The sequence below is a fragment of the Sesamum indicum genome, linkage group LG13, assembly GCF_000512975.1.
Source record: "Sesamum indicum cultivar Zhongzhi No. 13 linkage group LG13, S_indicum_v1.0, whole genome shotgun sequence".
Lineage (NCBI taxonomy): Eukaryota > Viridiplantae > Streptophyta > Magnoliopsida > Lamiales > Pedaliaceae > Sesamum > Sesamum indicum.
In genome coordinates, this window is record NC_026157.1 from 3,643,969 (window position 1) to 3,654,833 (window position 10,865).

General features: G+C 36.5%; 3 protein-coding genes across 3 annotated transcripts in view; all 3 read right to left on the reverse strand.

The window, feature by feature from the left end:
• Positions 1 to 1,721, reverse strand: part of LOC105176352 (DNA (cytosine-5)-methyltransferase DRM2) — a 6,306-nt gene extending 4,585 nt beyond the window's left edge. The window contains exons 1-4 of the mRNA XM_011099124.2: positions 1,563 to 1,721; positions 1,354 to 1,418; positions 320 to 360; positions 31 to 171 (exon numbers count right to left, since the gene is read on the reverse strand). Coding sequence (XP_011097426.1) covers positions 31 to 171; positions 320 to 322 — 144 coding nt within the window. The 5' untranslated portion in view covers positions 323 to 360; positions 1,354 to 1,418; positions 1,563 to 1,721. The remainder of the gene's footprint in view (positions 1 to 30; positions 172 to 319; positions 361 to 1,353; positions 1,419 to 1,562) is intronic.
• On the reverse strand, positions 3,079 to 7,623 carry LOC105176353 (shaggy-related protein kinase epsilon). The gene is made up of 13 exons (XM_011099125.2): positions 7,369 to 7,623; positions 7,043 to 7,223; positions 6,830 to 6,922; positions 5,902 to 5,961; positions 5,406 to 5,678; positions 5,021 to 5,092; positions 4,885 to 4,941; positions 4,307 to 4,447; positions 4,135 to 4,185; positions 3,931 to 4,026; positions 3,761 to 3,844; positions 3,444 to 3,546; positions 3,079 to 3,328 (listed from the first exon to the last, which is right to left on the reverse strand). The coding sequence occupies exons 2-13, from the start codon at positions 7,151 to 7,153 to the stop codon at positions 3,246 to 3,248; spliced, it is 1,224 nt and encodes a 407-aa protein (XP_011097427.1). The 5' UTR covers positions 7,154 to 7,223; positions 7,369 to 7,623; the 3' UTR covers positions 3,079 to 3,245.
• On the reverse strand, positions 8,525 to 10,616 carry LOC105176356 (peptide deformylase 1B, chloroplastic). Its single transcript, XM_020698610.1, has 6 exons — positions 10,343 to 10,616; positions 10,128 to 10,266; positions 9,687 to 9,879; positions 9,318 to 9,428; positions 8,892 to 8,954; positions 8,525 to 8,749 (listed from the first exon to the last, which is right to left on the reverse strand). Exons 1-6 carry the CDS (start codon positions 10,569 to 10,571, stop codon positions 8,648 to 8,650), a joined length of 837 nt encoding a protein of 278 aa, XP_020554269.1. The 5' UTR covers positions 10,572 to 10,616; the 3' UTR covers positions 8,525 to 8,647.

Below are 10,865 nucleotides of genomic sequence, written 5' to 3' on the forward strand. Positions count from 1 at the left end.
AGATTCAATAATCCAAGTCCATAGCTTAACCTCTAAATTGCCAGCGATAGCTTCTGTGCTACAAGTTGCTAGAGTCGGCTGAGAGGATACCACTGGTTCTGCAAGAATCTCCAGTTCGTCATCTGTAGTCCAATCAACACTGACACTTTCCTCTCCAGAGGCATTCCCATCCTGAAACAGGCAATAGGCACATAAGACACATTAAACAAACTAGCTATAACTGATAACAAAAGCCATTTGTGTTCATCAACATGAGAAGATAATAAAACCACTCTTCAGGTTATACAAAGAAAATGTGAAAAAATAAGAAAGGTACTACCATGTTTTCCACAAGTTCTGAACCAAGCACAGCAGCCTAACCTGTTCAGTAAAGCACTTACTTGAAGTAAGAATCAAATTAGTGAAACCAATAGACATACTAAACACTTTGATCTAAATTGACTCATAAAGCACATTACATTATTTTTAGTTCATGTATCATATATAATTGAAATGCACATGTTCCGGGTTAGCTGTATACACGCTATAATTTTCAAGAAACCATAGAGATAATAGCAGAAAACACAACTTATTGCAAAAATTAGATGAGATTCAAGTGAACCAAGTAATCCACAACTTTGCAAATATTAGACTAATTGAAAGCTTCAGGTTCAATTTTGAGTGTCTTCAGTTCTTTTAATCAAAGTTTTCCATTTAAATTTTATTTAAAAGTTATTGACGCTTTAGAAATTCTGGAAACAATATCATCTGCAAAAAGTAATGATAAGAAAAAGTTACAAGAAAATAAGCATGGTAATACACCATAAAAATAATTTTATGAGGTGAGGTGCTCTAAAGAAAAGAAACAATATTTCAGGGAGTGAAGTGCAACTTTGAATCCCATTCTGTTTTGAATTAATTCATTATTGCCCGAAACTTGATGATGGGGGAAAGTGCAACCAAGAAAGCAATTCCGGAGGTTAAGTGCTTTTTCTTTATTCTGGAGGCAAAATGCAAAGGACATGAAATGCAATTTCCCCATACAAAAATAGTGAGAAGCACATCCTAACCCAAAAACCGCAGTCGCTTGAACAAATTACTAAAATAAAGTTTAACCTTACTACCACGAACTCGACAAACCCCAACAATTCCGTGAAACAAAAGCATACTCTAAGTCGCTCCGCCCTGGATTTCACCCTAAGCATCAGAATAAATCAAAATGTAACACTCTCACCCTCTGCATGTTCCTAAACATATTCCAATTATTACCTAAAATGCAACAACCGTAAAATCAGACAAGCAAACAACTCTCGTGAAAAAAAAAAAGGTCAAAAAACACAAAGAATTCAGATGATCCTCACAAAAGCAGTTCACCTGCTCAGTTCAACGCCAAACCTTCCTCGAGCTCCCTCCAGACAGAAAAGTAAGGTACCTATTACCTGCAAAATAAATTGGAGAAAAAATCAATTAAAAAGTAACAGAAGTAGATTGAACAAGAAACAGTCGAAAATCACAACGGAAAAAAAAGGAAGGAAAAAAAAGGGCAAACTAAGCCCGTGAACATATCGAAAAGATTCACATACCCATAAATTGAAAAGAAGAATAAAGAGTAGAGAAATCGATTGCAGAGAGTGTCGGGGAGGAAATGTAGAGTAATAAGAGAAAGAGAAGAAGAGATTCCTCCCCTCCCAGCACTAAGCAGAAAGAAGTGAAGGAATGACGCCTCTTACCTCACTGTTACCGTAATATACACATTACCACACTCAAATAAATAAATAAGACCAGTCATTTTATTTTATTTTACTTTTCCTACGCGCCAACCACTCAACACTCTTTTTTTTGTTTACTTTTTTTTTTTAAAAGAACAAATATATTGTAAAATTGAACCATTATTTTAAACGATTTCAGGTTATATTTTTTAGTTGACTTAGCTCCACTACCACTACCATTAAAATACGGATGTAGAATCAGAAAAAACAAAATTAAATTAAGGGTAAATTAGAGAGGCTTCCCTGAAGCTTATCTAATTATTGAACAAATATTTTCTACAATAAATTGTGATAAGGGATTATTTTTTATAATATTTATAATTTTTCAAACGAAATATGATATTTGTAATTATAATAAATTCTAAAAAATTTATTATAACATACTCTTAAAATAATAGAGAGCAAGTGGCATGAATTTCATACGTTGAAAGCGCAGACAAGCTATTTTTCGATATCCGTGCAAAGATAAAGTAGACTGGTATTTTGTCTTTTTGAATTCACTTTGAAAGTGATATTTTAAAATTCATCAATTTTCATAGGTTATAGGTCACTCGATATTTGTATCATTAATTATGTAAGTCAGACTCGTTTTAAGACACAATACTGTTAGTCACCCAACATTAAGAGCAAATCTGATGTCAAATGTTGATGATTTTGCTTTTGCATGATAGTTATTTTGTGAAATTGATCAAAAGGAGAATCCCATGGGAGGCCCCGTTTTCGCAAATTTGAAACATAAAATAAGTGCTTAAGCTAAACATCTTGCAACACACACACAGGCTCGAAAGGTGATGAAGAATTTACTAAATCACATAATCATCCATGCCTTGACACACAACACAATCAATATGTCACCACTGGCTTGAAAAATGTTACAACATCATCTTGAAATAGCAACAATGATCTCTAATCATTTAGTAAAACGTCCACGGAATAGCAGCGCTCTAGGAAAACTGCCTAGGCAATTGGAACAGACATCACAATGCTTGTGGCTTTTACTATGTCAACTATGCAGTTCAGCCTCTGTTACTATGATTCTTTGTTGCGGTTGTTTGAATCATAAACGAGTTGTTATTGCGAAATCCTCTACAACAGATGTAACTGTACAGTAAAACATAACATGATCTGCTAAAAAAATGGCATTAGATTTGTTGGATCGCTGCTCGTCATGGCCCCTGGAATACAGGCAATTCAAGCTAAAATCTACCTCGCATTTGCTAATCAATGGTGCAATAGGTGTACAATAATGCAGACAGGAACCAGATATCGTGCTATGCTATGCGGCAACCAAAAAACTGGAGTTAAGATGTCCAAATATGATGCACTGGTATGAACAGAATAAGAAACAGAAGATATAAAGCGAAGGTGAAGTTAGACAGGCAAATAATACAAAGTCCACATAAAAGGAGGTCCAGGTTCTTCTGTTAGCATCAGAAATTAACACAACACACAAATTAGTGTTTCATTATCCACATAGAACATCAGCATTTCCAAATCTCAGGAACCAAGGGATGGAAACTGCTTCCTAGCGTGCTCTGGTATCAGTTTGGAGAGTAGCTCCAATGATGCTCCTTTCAACTCTGAAAAATGCACAAGTCAACTCAGGATCCCAAATAGAAAAAGGCAAAAAAAGCAACCAAAGACAAAGTTAACAAACTGAGACAATAACAAGGGGTGCAAGAAATTAGGGAAGACCTGCAGGTTTGAAGTTGAAAAGTGGTGGCAATGGTCGACCATTGGGAAGCCGGGTGTTGGGATCACGGAGTTCATTGAAAAATGGGTGTATACAAGCTTCCAACTGCAAAAATACATCAAACAGTAATATATAAGAGAAATAGCTAAAAGAAATACCAAAATTATTGACATGCATAAGACGAGTGGCAATCAAGCAAAATATTTTTCAGATTAAAATTAAATGAGATACGTGATACTACACCAAGGAAGCAAGGTTCCAAGGATAAACTGTAATCTTAAGCATTAAAATACCAATAAAGGAAAATATAGAAACTCACAGCAGAGTATCTCAAGTTTGGAGAGTACTGAAGGAGTCGCGACACAAGATCCACAGCTTCAGGAGGTGTCCTTTTGTGAAAAATCTGCAAGAACAGAAACAAAGATGAAATCAACAAACAAACAGGTAAAGGATTACAAGCAGCGAGCAACCCACAGACAGAGATCCAACCTTGTGCCATGGATGTGCCTTGATTTGTGGGAACTTGTACTCGGTGTAATTTGGATTCATGCATTTTATTTCCTCACGAGTTGGTGTTCCCAGAACCTAGATATAACAAAAATGCAATCAGCTTAGAATGAGCTCTCTTGGAGATGACAACAACAAAACATATCGTATCAAGATACTCTTCTAGAATAATTAGGCACAGGTTACCTTGATAATTTCCACAAGCTGATCTACTCCACTCTCACCAGGAAAGAGAGGCTACAGAACCAATCAGTAAATGGTTAAAAGGTAGTAGCTAATTGGTCAGAAGATTGTAAACCGAAACCATCATGTTTTTCTCTTTACTTCCAAATATAAGTGCCTTAGGCTTGTTAAGAACCTGTCCAAGAAGAAGTTCGGCGAGGACGCAACCCACGGACCATATGTCAATTGCACTAGTGTATTCAGTTGCTCCAAAAATCAGTTCTGGCGCACGGTAGTACCGAGAACAGATATAAGATATATTTGGCTCACCTTTCACCTGTTACACATGATGAAATACTTTAGATCATTTAAATTTCTCCCAGTGAGCAAATCAGGTGCCCAGATTAACAAACAGGAGGCAATTTTACAAACAAGAAACTGAAGTCTTGAAAGGGAAAGAAGAAGGAAAAAAAAAAAAGGAGCAAAACATGCTCTAAGATGGTTTCCTATTAAATACTTAAAAGTAGTTTGTCATGCCATGAATCCACTGGAATAATATATATGATCAAGCAAGATTATTCAATTCAAAATTGGTAGAACTTTTTTCTGTTTCCTAAATTACATGAAGCACTTGAAGCCTAATGAAAATTTATTCACTTGCATAATATATTCCCAACTGAAGGTAAGAACAAATTATGGCATTTGGATGAAGGTGGGGGATTGACAAGGAAATCAGCCACAGTATCATAATTACAAGGATAACATAAAGCATACCAAAACTTTTGCACTTCCAAAATCACAAAGCTTGAGCTGATGGGTATGCGGATTGACCTGCAATAAGGATTGTATTGGTCAAACTATAGAATACAAATATGCTTAACTACTTATGCCTTATGCATTAAGCACATACCAAAAGGTTTTGAGGTTTGATGTCCCTGTGGCAGACTCCTATACCATGAATATATGCCAAAGCTCTGAAAATCTGTGGCCAAATGTCACGAAACAAGATATTATCAGACTGCAATTCATCTTTTTACAATATCGCACCACCACATTTTGTGCTAATATGCAATAGTTCAAGATCAAATAATTGCAAACATGAGAAATACTTCAATAAAAAAAAAAAAAAGATGCAACATACTGTAATTTGAAACAATTAGTTGCTATATAGAGTTCAAATAACTAAAGAAGGTAATTACAAACATGCATAGCCATAGTCTCAAATTTGGTCAAGGCAGGAGCACATATGAAGTAGGCCGAGTTCTGAAACTTTTAACCTATCCAAGTCAGCTGACCTGATACGTATAGAGCTTGACATATATCATAGGCATTCGTTGGTTTGCTTTGCTATAGTGCCTCGCTACACGGTACAGAGTCTCAGGCACGTATTCAAGAACTAAATTGAGGTAAAGCTCGTCCTTGTCGGTGGTTGAGAAGAAGCAGTGCTTAAGACAAACAACATTTGGGTGATCAAGAAGGCGCATCGTTTGCAGCTCACGGTTTTTATATCTCTTATCCTGTAAAACTTTTTTGATTGCAACCGTTTCACCACTTTCAAGACACTTGGCCTGCAACATAACAAGAATTGCTTTGAACATCTATCTGTTTCTCAGACATATTTAACTCAAAAGCAGCGATGTGATCAACCTAACACAGGATATGGATGGGTACATTTACTTCTTAATTAAAAAATGTTGGATTATATCAATTCAACAGAACTCACCAAGAAGCTAAAGATCATCAGTAACAAAAAAGTTATGTCTCCCAGGAATATAAAAGAATAGCACTCACCTGAAACACAATTCCAAAAGATCCCTGTCCAACAATGCGCTCTGCCATATAACTTATAGTCTGATAAAAGATGAACAGAAACAGCAAATAAGACAAAAATCAACTACCTAACACCAAAAGGAGCAAATTTTTGTAACAGTGTCACAGTATTGGTCATATAAGAAGAAGCAGTCAGTGGCACTTGTAAGGGAACCCACTCCAGACCACACAACTGACAAGAAAATGGAATAACAACAAGCTGGATTTGCGGTTAAACAAGAGAATGACATTTAGAAAGCATCATAGGAAAACAAAAATAAACAAAGGCTCCATAAATTGGATTGTACTCCATCTTTACATCGAAAAGAGATAATTAACATGCATTCTCCAAAGAGAAAAATGAAGACAAAACAAAAGGAAAAACTATACGAATTTACTGCAGCATATAAGCATGAAGCTACAACCATGTAAACATGATAGAAAAACACATAAATATACTTCAGGTCACAACCATGAAATTTGACCTATACGAGGACAGCCATAAAATTTTTGTTTATCAAGAAAACATACATGATAGTTTCTTTTTCCTGCTCCAACTTCATATTCTTAAGACTTTTTCCCAGCTCCACCTGGAATTGTAAGTTATGATCTTTTATGAATTAAGCCTCAGAGGCTGCTCCCTATAGCGGTGTGATTGAACATATAGATAACTACAACAGTTCAAAGTACAAGGAAATCTTTCAAACTTCACTTGTTAACTGAAAAATCAATTATCAACATATAGAAAGCTTAGATCACAGCAAAATGCCCAGAAACACCAGTCCTAGCAGGAAACTACTTTGTAATAATCTTGAAACTTCAGGCCCTACAGCATCTAGTCATATGAAGTAATTACAGTCCTCAAACTTAAAACCTAAAGTTCACAGAGCAAAAGTCTCCACCATAATACCTGCTTCGGTTGGCCATTTTTACCACCAATAGTTGTCACAATGATGTGCCCTGTCTCCGTTCCATTTCCATCCACTACTGCTGCTTCCATTTCCTGCAACCAAAAAGCAAAACCAAAACCACAAAGATTAACTATGTTAACAAGTCGACCTGAACCTGATCCAAGATCAAGAAGAATACAAACAATAGACACAATTTCTATACAAAAACGAACCTTTTCCACTTTTTCATCCTTGATTTTCATCTCATTGATTTCCTCCGGAAGTTTGTCCACTAGCATTGCATCACATTTTGGCTTGTCAGCCACAATACCACCCGAAGCCATAGTCCAAAAGGCAAAAAATCAAACACCGGCAACTGAGCTTAAAAAAGAGACGCACTTCGGCTTCCAAATCCTACAAACGGGCAACAATAAAGAAAACAGATGGAAAAAGAAAAAGACACAAATCTAAGACAACTTTCCACAAAATAATCTTCTGAAAATTGATCACCAAAAATAACAAATAGCAGCATTTCAGGAGAAGCTAAAGCAAAACTTACCTGCAACTACGGATCAGTCATTTTGCGAACCACGAAGCTTGAGATTAACAACAGAGCACGCACTAAAACAAATGAACCCTAGAAATTTAGATGAGAAACAAGAAAAAACAAAAGCAGAGGTGAAAAATGTGGGGAACTGCGAGCTTCCGAGAGGTTTCGTTTTCCACAAAAGCTTTGACTAATGGAGACACACCCTCTATTTCTCTCTCTAGACAAGACACCCTCTCTCTCTCTCTCTTTCTGTATCTGTGGATGCTCTCTGTTTCTGATGTGAAGTGAAATTTCTGGCGGACCCCAAAGGATTTCATCAAATCCAGTTCAGAGGGAGTTTCCGAGTTCGAGAAGCTGGAGACAGTGCCACGTGTTGCTTCTTGGTTGGCAAGTAAGCGGGCGTACGTCACGGTTTGACTCGATTGGAATCTGATGCGATGTTGATATCTGGGCTGAGACTGCTAAATGGGCCATAAGTGGGCCACTACTGTTAAACTAGCCCAATAAGTAAATTGGAATATGTGAGAGGAGAGCGTTCAAGATTAGTTATTAGGCCTCGGAGAAGCCACCTTCAACAGAGGTTTTGCTCCTAATACCCTAAGAAATATTCGATTATATAATCGAACTAATTTCGATTTGATTTTGTACCATACAATTAGAAAATTTAATAAAAACATTACAATTTAATGTTAATTAATTAATTAGAAATTATTTATTAACTAATAATTATAATCAACTAAATATATATCAATCATAAAATTATTATTTTTTATTATAAATACAAATATTAAAACTATTTAAAATTTTTAATTTAGTATTTTATTCAGTTTCGATAACCCGCAGAAAAAACCAAAATCAAACTAAATATCAAAATTTTCAAGAAAATTAACTGTTGGGTTCAATATTCAGTAAAAATCTAATTTTTTGGTTCAGTTTGTTTTCAATCTATTAACCAAAAATTGCACATTCCCAAGTCATTAGTTCCATTGAATCCTAAGTGAGTGATAAAATTGGTGGGAGAATATTATGAACTGAGAGATGCACTAGTGATTGCTCACTCCCGAGAATCACAGGAGTAAAAACGCAGCACTCTTTACTTCAAGATTCATTGTTTGATTGTTTCATCTCCTATGTCAATTTTGATGAAAAATCAAACTCACTCTAATAGAGTAGAAACCAAATATAACTATAGAATAGAGCATCCAAAAGTTGAATCACGAAAGGTAAAGAGGGTAGTGTGTTGCTTATACATTCGACGGAGGAGCGTAGATTTCTATATTTGTAAAAATCATGACTTCCCAAACCCGACAGCTTTCTTGCTCCTCCTGCGTGCATCAATCTTTTCTGGACTTGGCTTTCCGGTCCTCATCTCATATTTCTTTTCCAGGCCCTGCAGGCAAGAGCATCAAGGAATTTACTTATTGAGGACAGGTGAACATAGCAACAAAGATTATATGGAGAAGGAACATCCATGATCATGAGTTTCCAACAAAAGTAGATGAGAATGTATGACAATTGCAAGGATCACTTGCCTGTAACTCTGTACGAATAGTTTCAAGAACTTCATCACTCATTCGATCAAAGAAAAGGATTCCCTGCAGAAAGATGAATTAGCATTCTGTTACGGGGTCTAGAAAAAGAAGTGGCATCTGAGCTGAAAAATTCGCTCAGTGGATGTCACTAAATATATTCCAAATGAGGAAGTAATCCTGATAACATCTAATGGGGTCGTTCGAGACCCTGTTAACACAGAAATCTAGGCCTATTAATACACAATGCGCACTGAACCAAGTAAGGCGTGAGTTGCTGACTAACAGTAACTTCAATTGCAAAGTTGATGACGGTACTTAAGATTGGTCTCAAGAAAAGCAAGAAGCATAATAGAATAGGTCACTTTGCAAACCCCCATAGTAAACTAACTGCATAACAAGAAAAGTACGGCATTTCTGAATAAGAACCTGCAGATGATCATATTCATGCTGAAACACCCGTGCAGGAAGTCCAGTCAAGTTAACTTCAAACCTTGCACCAGTAATATCCTGTGCATCAACCTTTAATGAATCTGGTCTCTGCAGAATAAGAAGAAAAAGGAAGCCCAAATCAAGCGAAGATCAAATTCCGCTGGGAAAACACTTTCAGAATGGAAATGAATCTAAAGTGGAGACGAGCTAGAGCAACAATTAATTATATAGTGGAAGGAATCCAATCTTGATTATCTCACGCTAGATGGCTCGAGTTTTGCTGGAGGTTAGAACAATGGAGAAGTGAACTTAGGAATAATGTAGTAAACATATTAAGATTAAGTTAAATATCATGGTAAGGTGTACCTCAACATCAGCATAAATCCCAGGAAAGGATAAACAACCCTCATTATAAGGCACTATCTTTCTTGAATATCTGCTGATGCGTGGATTGACGAGAACAATCTCCTCTCCCTCATCACGCTCACCAACTGAATTAAACACCATAAGCTGAACATTAATCCCAACTTGGGGTGCTGAGAGCCCAATGCCATCAGTTCTGTGGAAAATGAAGCCAACAAGTATTGTTCACATTCCTGTAATTGCCAAGAATCTACAATAAGAAAAGATAGCAAGTCCATCATTGCAGAAATTTACCCTGACCGTCACAATATCTCAAATACTAGGCCGAACATCCTTTTTAACTAATATTCAATACGAACTAATTTCCAAGCCTCTAGTGCTAAATAACTGAAATTTACCCTGACCGTTACAACTAACAACATACTCCAAGTGAAGAAAACTTACCTGTACATTACATCAAACATAACGTCTACAAGCTTTTTCAGGCTCTCATCAAACGTGTTTATCCGCTTGTTTTTGGCTCTCAGTACTGGGTCTGGATACTGAACTATTTCAAGCCGCCCCTCAAATTGCAATTCAGCCGCTGCTCAAAGAGCACCAAAAAACCACGTAAAGAATAAGGGGCAAAAAAAAACCAAGTATCTCAATCATTCACTTACGGGAGGCTACTGCTTCTTCTTTAGCCATGGAAGAAAAGCTTCGCCGAGCCTGCGCAAAAACCGGCGGAACCAGATGTTTAAAGCTGTTCGAGGATAAAGTAAAGAAACCGGGCGAATTGAAGCGGTAGAGACGGCAAAAGGTAGAGTGCCCGAGAGGCGGCCCGCGGTGGAGAAAGGGGACGAGTGTGTGAGTGAGGGCGGTGGAGTGGACGCAAGTCGCAAAAGCCATTACCACATACGGGCACCAGTTTTGATGATGTGTGCGCTTTTGATATTTCACCTAATTTAGAATTTTTGTTAAATTTGTTAAATGTGGTATATATTTTATTTTTATTTATAATACGAAAAATAATACCCGCCACTAGTGACCTTCAACTTAATCTCATGACATTAACAGTAACTATTAAATGAAGACATGATTGAATTTTTCAGATATTGGGCCGTGACTATTGCAACGGCCCAACCCATTTATATTTATTAATATTAATATTAACATTATTTTACTACCATTATTGGACTACTC

Excerpts from the sequence above, each read along its gene's own strand:
- LOC105176353 (XM_011099125.2), bottom strand. The coding sequence starts at position 7,153 with ATGGCTTCGGGTGGTATTGTGGCTGACAAGCCAAAATGTGATGCAATG. Across the intron at positions 6,923-7,042 it reads AGGATGAAAAAGTGGAAAAG|GAAATGGAAGCAGCAGTAGT; the intron begins GTTCGTTTTTGT and ends TTTTGGTTGCAG. Across the intron at positions 5,679-5,901 it reads CTTTTGGAATTGTGTTTCAG|GCCAAGTGTCTTGAAAGTGG; the intron begins GTGAGTGCTATT and ends GTTATGTTGCAG.
- LOC105176356 (XM_020698610.1), bottom strand. The coding sequence starts at position 10,571 with ATGGCTTTTGCGACTTGCGTCCACTCCACCGCCCTCACTCACACACTC. Across the intron at positions 10,267-10,342 it reads AGAAGAAGCAGTAGCCTCCC|CGGCTGAATTGCAATTTGAG; the intron begins GTAAGTGAATGA and ends CTCTTTGAGCAG. Across the intron at positions 9,429-9,686 it reads GGATTTATGCTGATGTTGAG|AGACCAGATTCATTAAAGGT; the intron begins GTACACCTTACC and ends CTTATTCTGCAG.